The sequence below is a fragment of the Manis pentadactyla genome, chromosome 15 (assembly GCF_030020395.1).
Source record: "Manis pentadactyla isolate mManPen7 chromosome 15, mManPen7.hap1, whole genome shotgun sequence".
Lineage (NCBI taxonomy): Eukaryota > Metazoa > Chordata > Mammalia > Pholidota > Manidae > Manis > Manis pentadactyla.
Window position 1 is genome coordinate 45,878,544 of NC_080033.1, and position 21,520 is coordinate 45,900,063.

Genomic DNA, 21,520 nt, shown 5'->3' on the forward strand with positions numbered 1-21,520 from the left:
AAATCTTCTGCATCCGTGGATGTTTTGTTGCCCTTGTCTAGCTTGGATTAATACCTAGTCTATAGGCACAGACCTGATCATCTACATTTGCCCTCTTACAGCACTAAATTATGTTTTCTACCTTTATCTTGCATCTACCTACCACTTCAGCATTTTATTAAAATAATAATAATAATAATAATAATAAGGGAGAAATGTGGGATTCACATATAAATCAAGTATAAAAATCAAACGAATAATCATATCTGACTTGATTGTTTATAGTTCATGCGTGATCAAAACCAAAAGTTTCTGTGATATGACTGCCCTTGCACTGTTCACCATGTAAGAACTTGTTCACCATGTAAGAACTTGTTCGTTATGCTTCAGAAGATTGGAGACTGTTGGGAATTAGGCTTGGGGTTGATTAATGATTGTGCATTGAGTCCCCTATACAGAATTTTATTGTTGTTAACAACCATTTGATCAATAAATATGAGAGATGCCCTCTCAAAAAAAAAAAGTTGGAAGCTAGCAGAGGTTGGTTCATGAGATTAAGGGAAGAAGCCATCTTCATAACATAAAAATTCAAGGTGAAGCACCAAGTGCTGATGTCGAAGCAGGTTCTCCAGAAGATGTGGCTAAGATCATTAATGAAGGTGGCTGCACTAAAAAATGGATTTTCAATGTAGATGAAGCAATCTTTTCCTAGAAGAAGATGCCATCTAGGATTTTCATAGCTAGAGAAAAGTCAATGTCTAGCTTCAAAGCCTCAAGGACAAGCTGACTCTCTTAAAAGCTGGTGACTTTTAAGTTGAAGCAGTGGTTATTTACCTTTCTGAAAATCCTGGGGCCCTTAAGAATTGTGCTACATCTACTTTGCTGTGCTCTATAAATGGAACAACAAAGCCTAGATGACAGACAGCACATGTGTTTACAACACGATTTACTGAATATTATTATAGCAGTAGGTCACTGTTGAGACCTACTGCTCGTTGACAGTACACCTGGTCACCCAAGGGTTCTGATGGAGATATACACTGAGATCAATATCATTTTCATGCCTGCTAACACAACATCCATTCTGCAGCCCGTGGATCAAGGAATAATGTCAACTTCCAAGTCTTACTATTTAAGAAAGACATTTTGTAAAGCTACTGCTACCAGAGATAGTAATTCCTCTGATGGATCTGGGCAAAGAAGGTTGAAAACCTTCTGGAAAGGATTTGCCACTCTAGATGCATTAAAAACGTGTGATTTCTGGAAAGGGATCAAAATAACAACATCAGCAGGAGTTTGGAAGAAGTTGATTCCAGCCCTCATGAATGACTGAGGGGTTCAAGACTTCATTGGAGGAAGTAACTGTAGATGTGGTGGAAATAGCAAGAGAACTAGAATTAGAAGTGGAACCTGAAGATCTGACTGAATTGCAGCAGTCTCATGATAAAACTTGAATGAATGAGGAATTGCTTATAGAGGAGAAAAGAAAATGGTTTCTTGAGATCAAATCTACCCCTGGTGAAAATGTTAGAAAGATTGTTGAAATGACAACAAAGGATTTAGAATATTACATAAATTTAGTTGATAATGCAGCAGCAGGGTTTGACTCCAGTTTTGAAAGAAGTTCTACTGTGGGTAAAATGCTACCAAACAGCATTACATGCTACAGAGAAATCATTTGTGAAAGGAAGGCTCAATACATGTGGCAGATTTCACCGTTGTCTTTTTTTAAGTAATTGCCACAGCTGCCCCACCCTTAAGCAGCCACCACCCTGACAAATCAGCAGCCATCAACACTGAGGCGAGACCCTCCACCAGCAAAAAGATTCTTGCTTGCTGAAAGCTCAGATGATGGTGAGCATTTTTTAGCAATAAAATATTTTTAAATTTAGGTATGTACATTGTTTTTTTAGACATAATGCTATTGCAAACTTGAAAGATTACAGTGTAGTGTAAACATGACATTTGTATGCACTGGGAAATCAGACAGTTCATTTGACTCACTTTATTGTGATGCTCGCTTTGTTGCAGTTCTCTAGAACTGTACCCCCAGTACCTCCAAGGAATGTGTGTATCACACCTTACTTGTTAACACTTAGTGCTTTTCTGGTCGGCCCAATGTGAAAATATGTTGCTGTGTACTTCATAGGTCAAAGGCTGGAATTAGGAGTTGGTAATCTTGAAATATAATCATTGAATTAATTTCCTGTTTTTTTCTCTTGCATTAAGCATTAGTTTTTCTCTGCATTTTATTAATGTAATTGGACTAAGTTCATGTTCAAACCCACTTTAAATATATGTACATGTATGTAAAAGAAATGATGGTGGTTACCCCAATTAAACTTTGGAAAAATTTTTAGGCATTGTCAATAATGACATGTCCAGAAATTGTCTTAAACCATAAGCCCCTGTCTTGCTCATATTAGAGAGTTTAAAGTAGGGTTAAAATGTCTTATGAAAAAAAAAAATGTCTTACGGTTCCCCCAGAAGGGGTCCCTAAGGCAAGGATTTGAGTGTAAGTAGTTTATTTGGAAGGTGATCTTACATGGATAAGGAATGGAGAGGACACAGTGGGGCAGGACTCACCCTTGTCCATCACTGCTTGAGGGCTGCGCTGGGGAGTGGGCTGGAGTATTAATTTCCCAGCATTTCTGACCTGCTCCTGAAGGCCTCTCCTAGAAGAAGCTGGAAGGCAGAGAGATGCAGGTGCTGGTAGCTGCAAGTCAGATTACAGTGACAGTCGGGTAGTACCCAGGGGATCTGGGTGGGGACAGTGTCTGTTACCCTCCTCAAAGGAGATTTCATAACTCTAATGTGGTTGGGACCTGGGGTGCTTTGAGATGCCCTTGAGGGTCTTTAGTGTTCGTATGTATCTGTCTCTCTGTTCCCTTGTGTCTCTAGATTGACCCCAGCTACAGAGAACAAGCTCCGACTGCATTACCGCAGGGCCCTCAGGAACAACACAGACCCCTACAAGAGGGCCGTGTACTGTATCATTGGCAGATGTGACATCACTGACAGCCAGAGCGAAGTGGCTGACAAAACTGAGGACTACCTGTGGCTAAAGGCAGGCGCTGCTTCCCTTGCCCTGCAGGGCTTTAGCCCCTTCCCTCTACTTGCATGCCTCACACAGATATAACCTGTTTAATTTGTGATGCCAGTTGGGTGATCGGGCCAGTGGATTCCTGTCTCCTGGTCCCATTTTTATTGCATGATTCCCAGCCGGTAACCACTGCCATTAGCACATCCTCGAGCATGGTTCTTGAGTAGCTATAGCTCTACAAGGTTGGCTAAGGAAATAGTTTATACCAATGCATGTGTTTCTCTTGGGAGTTTAGTTGAACCAAGTGTGTTTTGATGACGATGGCACCAGCTCCCCACAAGACAGGCTCACTCTCTCACAGTTCCAGAAACAGCTGTTGGAAGACTATGGTAAGATACCTTGAATATAACCACCTTCTCTCTCTTGTCCATCTAAGGTCCCTATTTAGCTTTCCTCTGGGGAAATCCTTCATTTCTAAACTCTGTCTCTCCTTCAAAGCTGTGGGTCTTCAAAACCCAACCAAGGAAACACCAATTTCAAATTCAAGTACAGAACACATGGCCTTAAGCAATGTATGTGACTCATGTGGTCATCATATACAGGAAATTATCTTGTTCTTTCAACTGCTCCAATAGATGTTTGCTCAGGGAGAAACATAAAGAGTACTTGGTTTTTGCTTCCTTATAGAACTCACAATGACTGTATCTGAGCACAGATGAGGGAGAAGTATATTTTTTTCTCTTCTCATTTAAAAATTCTGGGAAGCAAAGAAGATGCCAACTAGTGGTCAACTGGTGTTGAATTCAGGTACCTGTGAGTCTGAGTGAACTGAAGCATCTCTGAAATCTTCATTCCTCTCTTTATTGAGTGACTCTTATCAAGATAAATGAGATAGTTAATCCCTTTTGTATTTGTTTTAAGGTCTGAATTCTGTTTCTTTCCCACCTAATGCAGGCAGTTTGGGTTTTACAATGCAACCCCCACTTGCCAGTTGTGTTATAAGGTCTCAAGAAGGTCAGGAAGCAGCAGGTCACAGTTCATTTGTTGTCCCACCATGTCCAGGGCTCACTTCATCCTGCCCAGCAAGTCCTTTAAGCACAGAAACTTATGCCTGGGGTCTGGGCTGCCAGCAGACCAGCCCCTTTGGAGTCAGCTTTATCTCCTGTCCCCCAGGCGAGTCCCACTTCACAGGGAGCCAACAGCCCTTCCTCTACTTCCAAGTACTCTTCCTGACAGCTCAGTTCGAAGCTGCAGTTGCTTTTCTCTTCCGCATGGAGCGGCTGCGCTGCCATGCTGTCCACGTGGCCCTGGTGCTCTTTGAGCTGAAACTGCTTTTAAAATCCTCAGGACAGAGTGCGCAGCTCCGTGAGTATTTGTTGCAATGTCATAAGCACATTGGGTGGCTGTGGACACATAACTGCAACCAGTAAGGATTTGGGCAGATGGTGTGAATCATTGGAGAGCATGGTTATTATACAAAGTCCTAGTTTTGTGGCTGGTCACCAAGTTGCTTGGAACGTGGTGCAGGAGAAGCAGTGCCTAGAGTCATGAGTCTGGCTCCCATTAGGGTTCTAGATGGAAACATAAGAAATCCCAACCAGCCATCTTATGTGCATACTTGCATGGAGTGGGAGTGTCAGGAGAGGGAGAAAAGATGAGTGCCGGTAAATGGCTGCAGGTTCCTGAGTAGAGCAGCAGAATCTCACGAGAGCACATGCCATCATGGCGGCTGTCTCCATCTTTTCATTCAAAGACAAGCATGCTAGTAATTTACTGCTCAATGCCTTTTCCTCCACTCCGTGCTTGGAAAGAAACTGAGGTCAGGATGGTAAATGGGATTGCCCAAAGCTTACGCTGCAAACACAGGCCGGGCTGTGGGAGTAGGTGCCATTGAGGCTTTGGATTCATTTCCCATGGTTGCCTGGTCAGAGGGCAGTGTGGTTGTAACCAGCTCTGTCCCCCATGGTGCAGTCAGTCACGAACCTGGTGACCCTCCCTGCATGCGGCGGCTGAACTTTGTGCGGCTCCTCATGCTCTACACCCGCAAGTTTGAGTCCACAGACCCGAGAGAAGCCCTCCAGTACTTCTACTTCCTCAGGTAAAACTTGCTTGTAACCATTTATTCTGGCTCGCTTTGATTTCTGCCATTCTGAGGATAACTATGAGAAACCTCAAGGCCACACCAGGAACCAGGTTGCTTTTGTCACCTTACAGGGATGAGAAAGATAGTCAAGGAGAAAACATGTTTTTGCGCTGCGTGAGTGAGCTTGTGATAGAGAGCCGAGAGGTATGTCGGTTTCTTTGCTCTCCCGCTGTGGTTTGTGGTGGGCGTTTCTCAGCATGGTCATAGCGGATACCGCCCAGGGGAGTTTTAGTGTTCTTTGGTTTCTGACAGTGAAAAGATTGATTCAGTCTCACTGTTTCCTAGTTTGTGTGAGACTTCTCCCACCTTCCCTGTTTACTTCCCCTCTTTCATCTCCAAAGAATTGTGGATTATGTGTACATCCTTGTCCAATGAGTAAACTTTTTTTTGTCTCCACAGTTCGATATGATTCTTGGGAAACTAGAGAATGATGGAAGTAGAAAGGTAGGTTAAATATGCCCCTTGGAGATAGGTTAATTTGCAGTGGAGGGTTTAGAATTGTCAAAAGAATACAGTTAGATTTTAGGATTTGAGGTATTAAAGATGAAAACCTGAATGAAGTTGCTTAGTTTAAAAAACAATGAAAATTATAGCCCCAAATGATGACAGTTTTACATACATTTATATTGCTCCTTTAAACTATCCCTTAGACAGATTTTTTTATGTTCAGAGTACTCATCTGTTCATGCCTGCCTTTTTTTTTTTTTTTTGCTGTTAACATTATGCTATTTTCTTCTAGGCTTTTACTAGTATATAATGCACCATAAAATTGTACCTATCCTGTTAGTTTTTTTTTTTTTTTGGTATCATTAATCTACAATTATATGAAGAACATTAGGTTTACTAGGTTCCGCCCTTCACGAAGTCCCCCCCACAAACCCCATTACAGTCACTGTCCATCAGTGTAATAAGATGCTGTAGAATCACTACTTGTCTTCCCTGTGTTGCACAGCCCTCCCCTTTCCCCCACCCCCCACGTTATACATGCTAATCATAATGCCCCCTTTCTTTTTCCCTGCCCTTATCTCTCCCTTCCCACCCATCCTCCCCAGTCCCTTTCCCTTTGGTACCTGTAGTCTTGGGTTCTGTGATTCTGCTGCTGTTTTGTTCCTTCAGTTTTTCTTTGTTCTTATACTCCACATATGAGTGAAATAATTTGGTACTTGTCTTTCTCTGCCTGGCTTATTTCACTGAGAGCATAATACCCTCTAGCTCCATCCATGTTGTTGCAAATGTTCATGCCTGCCTTTTTTGAGCTGACAAGCCTACCTTTCTGCCATTCTCAGCTTAGAGAATGTGCAAGAAATCAATTACTATACCTACTCTCCCCAGATGGAAAGGTTAGAGATACACTTGATATCTCTCAGAAGGTAGTTTCTGAGGCCTCAGTCAGAACCCTGACTCTGGAAATGCAAGTGCTTCTTTGAGCCTTAGCAATTCCTGAGACCTGTCATGCCCTTTGAGAGGCATAGCAGAAGGGGCAGAGGCACTGGTGTCAGAGCTCAGTCCTGACCCCACTTGGGCACTCTCCCTGTGGCCTTCAAAAGTCATCTGCCTCTCTCAGGGATTCACTTTCCTCACTGTAAAAAAAAATGGGTAGGTTGGACCCAGCAATCTCAAAATGAACTGACACTGTTCACCCCATCCAACTTAGAAAAAGGCCAGTGACAGTGTTGATGACAATGGCTGTGCTTATTGAGTTGCCAGATACTGTACTGAATGCATTACAGATACTATTTAATCACCACAGTAACCCAGCAAAGTGGGAATTGTTATTATGTTTTCCATAGTGAGGAAATGGAGACAAGAGAGGTTGTTTATTTTCCTCAAAATCACACGGCTAGTAAGAAAGGAGCTGGAGTTGGAACCCAGTCCTTTGACCCCAGAGCCCAGACTCTTAACTCATCTCCTGTGTTGCCTCCAGGGTGGCCTAAGCAGGTCACCCTGACTGGGTCCAGCACTGGTGGAAAATCAGATGGCCAATCAGACATCACTAAACTCATCATAGCTGTTACATGGCTCCTAAGAGCCCTCTTTTATAATCTTCTGACCATTTGGTTGCCTTTGGGTGATGATGGTGATTTTTCAAAAGATACCCGGACACCACCTGCCATATAGTTTTCAGCAGAGTTTCTTTAGCCATCTGTCTTAGAAAGCAAATCCAGAAGCTTCCAGATATTTTCTCTAAGCCTCCTGATTTTTTCCCTTACTGCCTACTCATCAGCAAATTTTTAAAAGTTGGTGATTTCACCTACCCTCTGGGTCATTGGGACAATTAGAAAGCACAGATGTCTTGTTGCAGACTCCTCTGCTAACCACACATCAGCTTCGTCATGGGTATTTTCCTTGGTCCCTTTCATACATGTATTAGGAACTTCTATCTTCAAGAAAGCCAGAATCTAGCTGGCGAAATATATGCATTACCCAGGGCAAGTGTTTCAGTTGAAGTAGTTTTGAAGTCCCAGTTGCTTCTCTATGTTGAAAATAACAGCTCTGTGCACCACCACTCTCTTCCTCCCCCTCCACAATTTGTCTTGTCAGCCTGGAGTCATAGATAAGTTTACTAGTGACACAAAGCCTATTATCGACAAAGTTGCTTCCGTGGCAGAAAATAAAGGCCTGTTTGAAGAAGCAGCAAAGCTTTATGACCTTGCCAAGGTAAAGTGTGCCCCTTTCCTTCTCCTGCACTCAATAGGTCTTTCAGCCTTTTGGCATTAAATGCACAAACATTTCATTGATGCCATTTTTACACCACTGTCTCTGCCAAGGCATTTTCTCCTAGTGCTTAGGCAGTAATTGTCCAGTCAGGACAAAATACCCATTTAACAGAATTATTTCTGGCCAAACAAGCAACATAGTGCAAGGATATTCTGCAGGCGTTGAGCTGTCGTCTCACTTGGCAGTGGCATAAGTGTTCATCACATTTCAGTGCTGAAGCTGCTGGTGAAAATACCCTTATGTGTTCACCCTCTGGGCAGCTGCAGATACGCTGGTGGTCACTGTGTGTTAGAGTAATACAACAGCTGAGGCTTTCGGGAGAACTGGAGTGTTTCTACGTGAGAATATAGGATGACTGCTGAAGATTGTAAAAAAAGATTACATTCTCTCTCTTTTTATCAACTGAGAAAAGTGGGCAAAAGAGCATTATAACTCCTTGTTTTAATTTGAAAATGTTTTGATTGAAGTCTAATAGAGAAAAATGAACAAATACTAAGTGTACAGTAAGTAAAAAGATGCATTTTCCATAGGTATGTATCTGTGTAACCACCACCCAGATAGAGATACAGAATATTTCCATCCATCACCCCAAAAAGTTCCCTCTTTTGTTTTAGTTACTTCATTTTTCCTTTTGATTATTTACTTGATTCCTTCCTTAATTTAAAAAAATCAAACAGAATGCCGACAAGGTGCTGGAGCTGATGAACAAACTGCTCAGCCCTGTTGTCCCCCAGATCAGTGCACCGCAGTCCAACAAGGAGAGGCTGAAGAACATGGCACTCTCCATCGCGGAACGGTAAGGCCGGGAGCTGGCTCCGGGAGCCAGGCCACCAGTGCCCATCCCAATGCACCTGCAGCTTTACTCTTAATATCAAACAGTATCCCAGAGTAGCTGTACCGACTCACCATCCCACCAGCACTATTTGAGAGTTCCTGTTTCTCTGCATCATAACCAGTACTTGGTACTGTCAGACTTAAAAGTTTTTGCCAAAAAGAAGAGTATGAAAGGGTATCTCAAGATTTTAATCCTGCCCGTTAGATTTAATTCTAGGCATTATATTCATCTGTACACTGTTATCAGCCATCTGAAAGGCATTATGGAACAAAGCTAGTGATGGATGGTTGGGGGAGTTCTTAGAGGTAATAGTGGCCATTGTTTCAGAATTCACCATCCTCCAGTGAGTTAACTGAGTTATCAGACTTGAACTAGGGTAACTCCGAGGCTGAGGCAATAAACATTAGTTTTTTGTGCCTTCAGCAGATACTGCTTATAAAGTGACAGAGAAAACATATTTGGAGAAAGCATTACCTGGGGGATGCTTACCTGGGATGGCATAGAAGAACATTATTTGGCAAATGGAAATCTCTGTTTAGCAAACAATCCCCAGTGATGGCTGCTGGGCTTTTGGTCCATCAGGACCTCCTAAGCTCCTTGGAAACTGGGATGCTGAGATGGTGGCTGAGGCTAAGAACCATGCTTCATGCAAAATATATTTATAGGTGGTTACATACCAAATCTACCATCAAATGCTTTGGTTACTTCAAAAGAACGCTACTTTCCACTCAGTTCACTCATCTAGAGAGTTAAAGGTTTTGATAATTTTCAAATGCTATCCTGAAGTTATAGATTGCACAGAGATTCATAATATACCCCTACCCCACTTCCTTTTTGTCTTTCAGGTATAGGGCTCAGGGAATCAGTGCAAATAAATTTGTGGACTCCACATTCTATCTTCTGTTGGACTTGATCACCTTTTTTGATGAATACCATAGTGGTCATATTGACAGAGCCTTTGATGTAAGTTTTAGTAGGGGTTTTTGCAATGTAGGTTAATGTAGGTCCTGGAAAATTCAAAACACTTCACAGGGTTCATTTAAAACAAAGGAAATGCCACCAATGTGCCTGTTAAGAAGGACAAATATGATCCGGGAATTTCAAGAGGATTTCTCTGTTGCTCATTTTTCCTTTTCCTTTTTTCTACTCCTTTCCCTTTTAGACTAAAGACAGGTTTCTAAAAGTAATTTGAACTCTCTGAATTTTAAAATTGCCTCCAACAGTGAGGATAGGAGTTAAGTTAGTCAGCAAGTTAGAATCAAAGTCTCTGTGTGAATAAGAGGAGGAGCACTTTCTAGTATGAAGCCCTTTTATGCACATGTTAGATGCCAACTGTGTTTAAGGAGATGAAATGACTGTGATGGTTATATCATTTGGGGCTGGTGGGCTTTTGTTTTAAACAGATAATTGATCGCTTGAAGCTGGTGCCCCTGAATCAGGAAAGTGTGGAAGAGAGAGTGGCTGCCTTCAGAAATTTCAGTGATGAAGTGAGTCCTTTTCTTCCTGAGTTACGGGCTTCTTTTTTCCCCACTTCTGCTGAAGGCTTTTGTTTTAAAGTAGCTCATAACTTTAAAAGCCCCAGTACTGTAACCATCCACAGATTGAGTTTTCTAAGATGAGTCCAATTTCAGATATCCTGGGCTGGTTTTTCTGTTAAGTACACATATGCCCATTAGTTACTGTCTGAATTCCTGACTCAGAAAATACAGTCACTGTAGTGATCAGACATATTCTTGGGAGAAACAGATTTTTGGTTGATCCTGTGAAGTCTAGCTCAACTCCTTATTATCTATTTATTCTATTGGGTTTTAATGCTTAACTCTTACCTTTAAGTATTTACATTGGATGCATGAAACATGCGTCATGATTCACTTCCTTCCTTTCCCTTTCTGATCTGTATTATCTCAAGAAGCAGGTGCAATGACTGTGGACTCAGTTATCGGCCCGTGAGCCCCCTAGCTGCTGTTGCCCTGTAGGGTTTCTAGTATATTACCGCCTCTAGCCCCAGGGTGCTCAGCTTGGCTGCACATTGGAATTGCTAAGAGAGCTTTTTCAAAAAAATTTTTATTAAGGTATTATTGATATACACTCTTATGAAGGTTTCACATGAAAAAACAATGTGGTTACTACATTTACCCATATTATCAAGTCCCCACCCAAACCCCAATGCAGTCACTATCCATCAGTGTAGTAAGATGCCAGATTCACTATTTGCCTTCTCTATGCTACACTGTTTTCCCTGTGATCCCCCACACCATGTGTACTAAACATAATACCCCTCAGTCCCCTTCTTCCTCCCTCCCCACCCGCCCTCCCACACCCCTCCCCTTTGGTAACCACTAGTTCCTTCTTGGAGTCTCTGAGTCTGCTGCTATTTTGTTCCTTCAGTTTTGCTTCACTGTTATGCTCCACAAATGAGGGAAATCATTTGGCACTTGACTTTCTCTGCCTGGCTTATTTCACTGAGCAGAATGTCCTCCAGCTCCATCCATGTTGTTGCAAATGGTAGGATTTCTTTGCTAAGAAAGCTTTTAAAACATCTTCGTGGCAGGCGCTACTGCCAGAAATTCTGGGTTGCCTGATCTAGGCTGCAGCCCGGAACTCCTCCAGTCATTCCCATGTGCAGCTGGAGTAAGACTCTTTTCTAGAACCAGACACTCAGGGCCAGCTGCCTAGTTCTGGGATGTCACTAACAGTGTTTCAGTTTAAAATTGTTACTTGGTAGGCAAACATCTTTTTTTTTTAATATTCATTTTACTATCATTAATCAACAATTACATGAAGAACATTATGGTTACTAGACTCCCCCCTTCACCAAGTCCCCCCTGACAAACCCCATTACAGTCACTGTCCATCAGCATAGTAAGATGCTGTAGACTCACTACTTGTCTTCTCTTTGTTGCATATCCCTCCCTATGCACCCCCAGCATTATACATGCTAATCATAAGGCCCCCTTTCTTTTTCCCTGCCCTTATCCCTCCCTCCCCACCCATCCTCCCTAGTCCCTTTCCCTTTGGTACCTGTTAGTCCATTCTTGGGTTCTGTGATTCTGCTGCTGTTTTGTTCCTTCAGTTTTTCTTTGTTCTTATACTCCACATATGAGTGAAATAATTTGGTACTTGTCTTTCTCTGCCTGGCTAATTTCACTGAGCATAATACCCTCTAGCTCCATCCATGTTGTTGCGAATGGTAGGATCTGTTTTTTTCTTATGGCTGAATAATATTCCATTGTGTAAATGTACCACGTCTTCTTTATCCATTCATCTACTGATGGACATTTAGGTTGCTTCCATTTCTTGGCTGTTGTAAATAGTGCTGCAGTAAACACAGGGGTGCATCTGTCTTTTTCAAACTGGAGTGCTGCATTCTTAGGGTAAATTCCTAAAAGTGGAATTCCTGGGTCAAATGGTATTTCTATTTTGAACTTTTTGAGGAACCTCCATACTGCTTTCCACAATGGTTGAACTAATTTGCATTCCCACCAGCAGTGTAGGAGGGTTTCCCTTTCTCCGCAACCTTGCCAACATTGGTTGTTTTGTTTGTCTTTTGGATGGTGGCCATCCTTACTGGTGGGAGGTGATACCTCATTGTGGTTTTAATTTGCATTTCTCTGATGACAAGCAGTGTGGAGCATCTTTTCATGTGTCTGTTGGCCATCTGAATTTCTTCTTTGGAGAACTGTCTGTTCAGCTCTGCCCATTTTTTAATTGGATTATTTGCTTTTTGTTTATTGAGGTGCATGAGCTCTTTATATATTTTGGATGTCAACCCTTTATCGGATCTGTCATTTATGAATATATTCTCCCATACTGTAGGATACCTTTTTGTTCTATTGATGGTGTCCTTTGCTGTACAGAAGCTTTTCAGCTTGATATAGTCCCACTTGTTCATTTCTGCTTTTGTTTCCCTTGCCCAGGGAGATATGTTCATGAAGAAGTCGCTCATGTTTATGTCCAAGAGACTTTTGCCTATGTTTTTTTCTAAGAGTTTTATGGTTTCATGACTTACATTCAGGTCTTTGATCCATTTCGAATTTACTTTTGTGTATGGGGTTAGACAGTGATCCAGTTTCATTCTCTTACATGTAGCCATCCAGTTTTGCCAGCACCATCTGTTGAAGAGACTGTTATTTCCCCATTGTATGTCCATGGCTCCTTTATCATATATTAATTGACCATAAATGTTTGGGTTAATATCTGGGGTCTCTATTCTGTTCCACTGGTCTGTGGCTCTCTTCTTGTGCCAGCACCAAACTGTCTTGATTACTGTGGCTTTGTAGTAGAGCTTGAAGTTGGGGAGCAAGATTCCCCCCCACATTATTCTTCCTTCTCAGGATTGCTTTGGCTATTCCGAGTCTTTGGTGTTTCCATATGAATTTTTGAACTATTTGTTCTAGTTCATTGAAGAATGTTGTTGGTAATTTGATTGGGATTGCATCAAATCTGTATATTGCTTTGGGCAGGATGGCCATTTTGACTATGTTAATTCTTCCTAGCCAAGAGCATGGGATGAGTTTCCATTTGTTAGTGTCCTCTTTAATTTCTCTTAAGAGTGTCTTATAGCTTTCAGGGTATAGGTCTTTCACTTCCTTGGTAAGGTTTATTCCTAAGTATTTTATTCTTTTTGATGCAATTGTGAATGGAATTGTTTTCCTGATTTCTCTTTCTATTAGCTCATTGTTACTGTATAGGTAAGCCACAGATTTCTGTGTGTTAATTTTGTATCCTGCAACTTTGCTGTATTCCGATATTAGTTCTAGTAGTTTTGGAGTGGAGTCTTTAGGGTTTTTTATGTACAATATCATGTCATCTGCAAATAGTGACAGTTTAACTTCTTCTTTACCAATCTGGATTCCTTGTAGTTCTTTGTTTTGTCTAATTGCCGTGGCCAGGACCTCCAGTACTATGTTGAATAACAGTGGGGAGAGTGGGCATCCCTGTCTAGTTCCTGACCTCAGAGGAAAAGCTTTCAGCTTCTCGCTGTTCAGTATGATGTTGGCTGTGGGTTTATCATATGGCCTTTATTGTGCTGAGGTACCTGCCCTCTGTACCCATTTTGTTGCGAGTTTTTATCATGAATGGATGTTGAATTTTGTCGAATGCTTTTTCAGCATCAATGGAGATGATCATGTGGTTTTTGTGCTTCTTTTTGTTGATGTGGTGGATGATGTTGATGGATTTTCGAATGTTGTACCATCCTTGCATCCCTGGGATGAATCCCACTTGGTCATGGTGTATGATCCTTTTGATGTATTTTTGAATTTGGTTTGCTAATATTTTGTTGAGTATTTTTGCATCTACGTTCATCAGGGATATTGGTCTGTAATTTTCTTTTTTGGTGGGGTCTTTGCCTGGTTTTGGTATTAGGGTGATGTTGGCTTCATAGAATGAATTTGGGAGTATTCCCTCCTCTTCTATTTTTTGGAAAACTTTAAGGAGAATGGGAATTATATCTTCTCTGTATGTCTGATAAAATTCCGAGGTAAATCCATCTGGCCCGGGGGTTTTGTTCTTGGGTAGTTTTTTGATCACCGCTTCAATTTCTTTGCTGGTAATTGGTTTGTTTAGATTTTGTGTTTCTTCCTTGGTCAGTCTTGGAAGGTTATATTTTTCTAGGAAGTTGTCCATCTCTTCTAGGTTTTCCAGCTCCTTAGCAGATAAGTTTTCATAGAAGTCTCTAATAATTCTTTGTATTTCTGTTGGGTCCATCATGATGTTTCCTTTCTCGTTTCTGATTCTGTTGATGTGTGTTGATTCTCTTATTCTCTTAATAAGTCTGGCTAGAGGCTTATCTATTTTGTTTATTTTCTCAAAGAACCAGCTCTTGGTTTCATTGATTTTTTTTCTATCGTTTTATTCTTCTCAATTTTATTTATTTCTTCTCTGATCTTTATTATGTCGCTCCTTCTGCTGACTTTAGGCCTCATTTGTTCTTCTTTTTCCAATTTTGATAATTGTGACGTTAGACTATTCATTTGGGTTTGTTCTTCCTTCTTTAAATATGCCTGGATTGCTATATACTTTCCTCTTAAGGCTGCTTTCACTGCATCCCACAGAAGTTGGGGCTTTGTGTTGTTGTTGTCATTTATTTCCATATATTGGTGGATCTCCATTTTAATTTGGTCATTGATCCATTGACTATTTAGGAGCGTGTTGTTAAGCCTCCATGTGTTTGTGAGCCTCTTTGCTTTCTTTATACAGTTTATTTCTAGTTTTATACCTTTGTGGTCTGAAAAGTTGGTTGGTAGAATTTCAATGTTTTTTAATTTACTGAGGCTCTTTTTGTGGCCTAGTATGTGGTCTATTCTGGAGAATGTTCCATGTGCACTTGAGAAGAATGTGTATCCTGTTGCTTTTGGTTGTAGTATTCTATAGATGTCTATTAGGTCCATCTTTTCTATTGTGTTGTTCAGTGCCTCTGTGTCCTTACTTATTTTCTGTCTGGTAGATCTGTCCTTTGGAGGGAATGGTGTGTTGAAGTCTCCTAAAATGAATGCATTGCATTCTATTTCCTCCTTTAGTTCTGTTAGTATTCGTTTCACATATGCTGGTGCTCCTGTGTTGGGCGCATATATATTTATAATGGTTATATCCTCTTGTTGGACTGAGCCCTTTATCATTATGTAATGTCCTTCTTTATCTCTTCTTATTTTCTTTGTTTTGAAGTCTATTTTGTCTGATACTAGTACTGCAACACCTGCTTTTTTCTCCCTATTGTTTGCATGAAATATCTTTTTCCATCCCTTGACTTTTAGTCTGTGCATGTCTTTGGGTTTGAGGTGAGTCTCTTGTAAGCAGCATATAGATGGGTCTTGTTTTTTTATCCATTCAGTGACTCTGTGTCTTTTGATTGGTGCATTCAGTCCATTTACATTTAGGGTGATTATCGATAGGTATGTACTTATTGCCATTTCAGGCTTTAGATTCATGGTTACCAAAGGTTCCAGGTTATTTTCCGCACTATCTAAGAGTCTAACTTAACTCACTTAGTATGCTGCTAGAAACACAATCTAAAGGTTCTTTTCTATTTCTCCTCCTTTTTCTTCCTCCTTCATTCTTTATATATTAGGTATCAAATTCTGTACTTTTTGTCTATCCCTTGATTGACTTTGAGGATAGTTCATTTAATTTTGCATTTGCTTCGTAATTAGCTGTTCTACTTTCTTCGCTGTGGTTTTATTACCTCTGGTGACAGCTATCCAACCCTAGGAACACTTCCATCTATAGCAGTCCCTCCAAAATAGACTGTAGAGATGGTTTGTGGGAGGTAAATTCTCTCAGCTTTTGCTTATCTGGAAATTGTTTAATCCCTCCTTCAAATTTAAATGATAATCTTGCCGGATTAAGTTATCTTGTTTCCAGGCCCTTCTGCTTCATGGCATTAAATGCATCATGCCACTCCCTCTGGCCTGTAAGGTTTCTGCTGAGAAGTCTGATGTTAGCCTGATGGGCTTTCCTTTGTATGTGATCTTATTCCTCTCTCTGGTGCTTTTAGCAGTCTGTCCTTATCCTTGATCTTTCCCATTTTAATTACTATGTGTCTTGGTTGTCTTCCTTGGGTCCCTTGTGATGGGGGATCTGTGGATCTCCATGGCCTGAGAGACTATGTCCTTCCCCAGATTGGGGAAGTTTTCAGCAACTACCTCCTCAAAGACACTTTCTATCCCTTTTTCTCTCTCTTCTTCTTCTGGTATCCCTATAATGCGAATATTGTTCTGCTTGGATTGGTCACACAGTTTTCTCAATATTCTTTCATTCTTAGAGATCCTTTTTTCTCTCTGTGCCTCAGCTTCTTTGTATTCCTCTTCTCTAGTTTCTATTTCATTTATCGTCTCCTCCACCGTATCCAACCTGCTTTGAATACCCTCCATTATGCTCTTCAACGATTGGCTCTCCAACCTTAATTTATTCCTGAGTTCTTGGATGTCTTTCCGTACCTCCATTAGAACATTGATGATTTTTATTTTGAACTCCCTTTCAGGAAGAGTCATGATGTCCATATCATTTAAATCTTTCTCGGGAGTTGTATTAACAATTTTACTCTGGACAAGGTTCCTTTGGCGTTTCATGTTTGTATATGGCGCCCTCTAGTGTCCAGAAGCCCTATTCTGGAGCTGCTCAGCCCCTGAAGCAATGTCAGGGGTCGCAGGGGAGCGGTACTGGTGCCTGGGGGGAGGAAAGAGCTGTTCCCCGCCTCCTGGCTGCTGTGCCTGTGTCCACTGCTTGAGCCAGTGGGCCGGTCACACAGGTATAAGTTTTTGTCCCAGAGCAGCCAGATATGGATCCCTGCTTTCCACAAGCAGCCGGAATCCCAGTCTCCCCTGGAACTCTGCCTGTATTAACTTTCCAGCCCGGTAGTCATGTGAGTCTCATGAAAGCACCATGAAATGTAGGTTTGTGCTCCCAGAGCAGATCTCCGGAGCTAGGTATTCAGCAGTCCCAAGCCTTCCACTCCCTCCCTGCTCCGTTTCTCTTCCTCCCGCTGGTGAGCTGGGGTGGGGGAGGGGCTCGGTTCCTGTGGAGCCACAGCTCTGGTACGTTAACCCCGTTCGCTGAGGTCTGCTCTTTTCTCCAGGTGTGTGCAGTCTGACGCCGTCCTCTTTCCTGTTGCTCTCTCAGGATTAGTTGTGCCAATTAAAATTTCTAATTGTATCCAGTTTTAGGAGGAAACCTTTGTCTCTCCTCTCAGGCCGCCATCTTTAATCCAGTCGGCAAACATCTTTTATAGAAACATTTGTCTATGTTAGAGGAAGGAGCAAGGCCAGCTTCTGCTCATGAGGTCGGGCAATTGCTACTGTGGTACACACAGTCCAGAAGGTCTTGCTCCTTGCCAAGCTGTCCTTCATGCCAGCTGTCTCTCTGTTTTGCCCCTAGCCACTTGTTGGTTTTTTTGGCCTTCCCTTGGATACATCGTTCTTTGCATCATGGACTGAAGTGGTGAATTTGTAGACACTCCCAAGGGCTCTGCTAGGGCCTGCAGGTCGGGTGCAGAAAGTCTGGTGGGTCTAAGAGTTGGGGAGTGGTGGGGGCTAGAGAACTAGGGGTGCATTCCTACCCACTGATACTCAAATCAGTATGCTTTTGACTTGCTGCTCCTGCCTAAGAGGAATGGTGTAAAGAAGGAAGCAGGAGAGTGACCCACCTGACCTTCTGAGCACCTTGCCTGGGCTTTACCCTCACACTTGACATTTCAGGGTATTGGCTCCTTTTTTGTGACTGTGTGGCTTTCCCCTGGCAGCTGTAGGGATACGGTGTGACCAGGCCCACCAGGAGTGCATCCCTCAACCTGATTTGGCCTGTGGTTCTTTTTCCTTATTTCGTTTGTCTCTCTCTATGCAGATCAGGCACAACCTCTCAGAAGTGCTTCTCGCCACTATGAACATCTTGTTCACACAGTTTAAGAGGCTCAAGGGGACGAGTCCATCTTCAGCGTCCAGGCCCCAGCGAGTGATCGAGGACCGCGACTCTGTAAGATCCCAGCATTGGCCAGAACCATCGCTGAGAACAATCTTCTTGGTTTGCTGTCCATTGCATCTCATGAGACCACTGCTCGTGACACATACTGCTCTCTCCCACTATTACATGGCAGCTGGGCAAACCTTGTATCAGGACGCTCTGAGAAGAAATAGAATATTAGTGAGATTGCTAGTCTTCTCAAGCTAAAAAATGTGAAGGCTGCAAATACCACCTTTTAAAAAATCAATATCAGTTTGTAATGATTCCACAAGAATTTCTTGCTCATTTAAAAATATAAGGTTATTTTGTGACTCTTAGCTCAGCACTTTCAGCAAAACTATACTCACTTTTGGTCAACACATTAATTTGATGCAGACCCTTGTCTATAGAGCTCTCATCTGAGCTTTACAGTGACCCCAAAGAGGTACCTCGGGCAGTTGTTATTCCATTTAAAGCTGAGGGAACTGAGGCTTGCAGTCAGAAAGCAACTTGCTTTTGTGGGCCCCTTAGGTATTAGGTGAGGGAGCTATGTCCTGGAAACTGGGTCTCAGACACCCAGGCCAGTACCCTTTTTCCTGCCTGTGGGGCCTCCTGTGTCACAGGGGTGAAGCAGAGACCAGGTATATGGAATCCTGGGACCCACACGGTGTATGTTGTCCAGGTGATTTGGTAAAAAAGGCAAAGGTGTTTGACCCAATTAAACCATTAAAACTGGTGGTGTTTTAAAATTACCTTTCCCTGAACTTTTCCACCTAATGTGTGATGAAACTTTCAGTATGGTGTATAATAGCCACACCTGATTTTGCCAGGCAAGAAACTAGAGCCTTGAGAATCCTGTCTTCTGCCTCCAAGAATGTCTGTGGGCTCTCTCTGCCATGTCCCCCAAAGGCATTGTCCTTGACAGACTCCTGCCTAGTGAGCGAGGATGGAAATTTCACCTTCAGCAGCATAGGTAGTCCTGGTTGGGAGTGGCCCACTGATGTGGTAGGCTCATCCATGTGGCCCAGAGGCAGCTGCTGGTCTGCCATCTGCCCTTGGACAGGCGGGAGCCTAAACAGCATAAAAAGTAAACATCAGAAGATGTGCCCATGGTGGGCTTACTGTGCTCAGGCTTCGGCAGCAATCTCTGTATGATGAAGGAAACCCAGTGCAATGCTGTTGTGAATGCGAAGTGCTGAAACGGTGGGCGTGTCTGGTGCCTGTGTCACAGGTCAGAGGAGGGCTTACCCACAGAGAGCAGAGCTGGTGGCCCGGTGGGCTTATGTTCCACATTTGAACGTAGCTGTTCAGAGACCAGCTGAGTGTTTTAAAGTCTGTGTCATCTGAAGTCTCTTTTTTAGGCATTTGGTTTTTGCATATCATGAATAAAGCCATTCTTCTGTTGTTCTCTTGCCCACCACTTCTCCTTTTTCATGAGAAATGGGGATAGGTAGGATCAAGGAGAGATTTAGGTAAGGCTGCCTGCTCAAGACAATGTCATGGTTTAAAGGGCAAGGCTCCCCAGTCAGGGAATGGGTTTCTTTTCCTGAACACCCCTAGAGCTCATTTAAAGTAGCTTCAAATCAGGCAGAAGAGCCCGTGTATTTTTATGCACTTTTAAAGACAATCTAATGGGTATTCTTATCATAAAGTAAACATTTATTTTTGTTTGGACATGAATTAGGACATACACTTGCTGATTTATTTCACATATCAGGTAAAAAGCACTTGCCTTACAGTTTTCTTCTTTGAGTGGTCCTTAAGAAGCCTAGTAAGTGACTCTTGAACTTTCCTTAAAAGTCTTGGTACTGGTCTAAAAGATGTTTGTAGACTCTCCCTTTCTATTCCAGAGTTTCCTTTCTTGCTGGCCTAAGCAACACACCTCAGTAGGGGGCATCGGAAGCTGCTTTCCTAAGTTTCTTTATTCCTTATTCAGTAATTTATCACCTGGAAAGCAGAATGAAGGTTGTCTTTTTATTTTCTTTCTGTGATTGGGAACCTGAGTTAAAATCTTTTTACATCCTGGAACAATCCAAGAATCCCATAACTATTGTTCCCTGTGAAGAGAGGGCAGAGCACTTACATTAGGAAGGAGAGGAAGGGAAGAAGAGGTGGGAGAGGAAAAGAGCAGGAATGGGACTGCACACAGTTACAGCCACTGCCTCTGGTATTGCAGGCACTTCATGGAGGCCCTGGAAACTCAGTCCCCATGGAAGCAGGTGAACAGAAACCAGCCAGGAGAGGGAGAGGCTCAAAGAAGTAGAGCGGGCGGTCTGCAGCACAGGGAGAAGCCAGCCTGATGTGTCCGGAGAGGCTGTTTGCCTGGCAACCCCCTCTGTCTTTTGCTTAGTAGAAGGGCTTTGGAAGTCAGGCCCCAGTCCAGGAGCTTTGCTAACAGTGTGCCATGCTGGAGGAACACCACAGTGGAGGGAGGGTAAGACTGCCATCCACCCACCAGCAGTCTGCTGACACCCAGGGCTTCAAAATAAAAGACTGCACTGATTGTTCCTGACACAGGGCCCTGAAAGTTAACTGGTTTTCTCCTCTTCTTTGCCTTTCTCTTAGCACCTCCGAAGTCAAGCCCGAGCCCTGATTACCTTTGCGGGCATGATACCCTACCGGACGTCTGGGGACACCAACGCGAGGCTGGTGCAGATGGAGGTCCTGATGAATTAAGTGTGATGCCTTGAGGCTTTGGCCGCCTGCTGTCAGTACCTCGGGTGCAGGGACCCGCAGGGTGGAGTGTCTGGTTTTGTTTCTGTTGTGTTTTGTTTTGGTGGTTTTTCATATTATGTGTTTCTGTCAACACCAATAAATTTCTTTGATTTGTATTTCTTTTCACATTCTTTTCTTTTCTTTTTCCTTTGAAATTTTGTTTACATTTTTATTTGTGTGGGAGGAAATGTCTTCACTAGTGCTTGGGCCAGAGAATGATAGGCTTATGTAGGCGTCTGTGACTTGGTGAAAGTTGACCTTCAGTGATTAAAAAACCACCCCAAATGAGCAAGGAAATGAAGCCTTTGGGAGTGACTCTTATTTAGATATAATATTCCACACAGCAGGGTCACGGTCCGTTTTTCCCTTGTGTATGTGACTGGGAAAGCCGGCTTTGGCCGTGGGTGAGTTCAGGCTTGCGTGTGAAATGGCAGGCGCTCCCTGTCGTCCCTCTTCTCTTGGGTTGCCTTGCGTCCAGGTGGTCCAAGGCTGTCCTCCAAATCATCTGCTCAATTCCAGGATTAATTAGTTTGCTCTTCTGTTGAAATCCTGCAGGGGGTGAAAATACAGGCCTGGAAAAAGGCAGCCTTCAAAGTGAACGGTGCAGGTGTCCCAACAGGAGCTTGAGGAAGGGCAGACTTCACCACTTCTC

At 42.7% G+C, this 21,520-nt stretch overlaps 1 protein-coding gene across 6 annotated transcripts in view; it reads left to right on the plus strand.

Moving 5' to 3' along the window:
- Positions 1 to 20,984, plus strand: part of NUP93 (nucleoporin 93) — a 128,194-nt gene extending 107,210 nt beyond the window's left edge. For 4 of the 6 annotated variants that reach the window (XM_057493203.1, XM_036881096.2, XM_036881100.2 and 1 more), the window contains 12 exons: positions 2,881 to 3,046; positions 3,318 to 3,411; positions 4,196 to 4,387; positions 4,994 to 5,120; positions 5,237 to 5,309; positions 5,565 to 5,609; positions 7,707 to 7,823; positions 8,561 to 8,679; positions 9,564 to 9,681; positions 10,122 to 10,205; positions 18,058 to 18,186; positions 20,719 to 20,984. In XM_057493203.1, the coding sequence (XP_057349186.1) occupies positions 2,881 to 3,046; positions 3,318 to 3,411; positions 4,196 to 4,387; positions 4,994 to 5,120; positions 5,237 to 5,309; positions 5,565 to 5,609; positions 7,707 to 7,823; positions 8,561 to 8,679; positions 9,564 to 9,681; positions 10,122 to 10,205; positions 18,058 to 18,186; positions 20,719 to 20,829 (1,375 nt within the window). In that variant the 3' untranslated portion in view covers positions 20,830 to 20,984. The remainder of the gene's footprint in view (positions 1 to 2,880; positions 3,047 to 3,317; positions 3,412 to 4,195; positions 4,388 to 4,993; positions 5,121 to 5,236; positions 5,310 to 5,564; positions 5,610 to 7,706; positions 7,824 to 8,560; positions 8,680 to 9,563; positions 9,682 to 10,121; positions 10,206 to 18,057; positions 18,187 to 20,718) is intronic. The other 2 variants (XM_057493204.1, XM_057493205.1) reach the window with 2 other exon arrangements.
- The last annotated feature ends 536 nt before the right edge of the window (positions 20,985 to 21,520 follow it).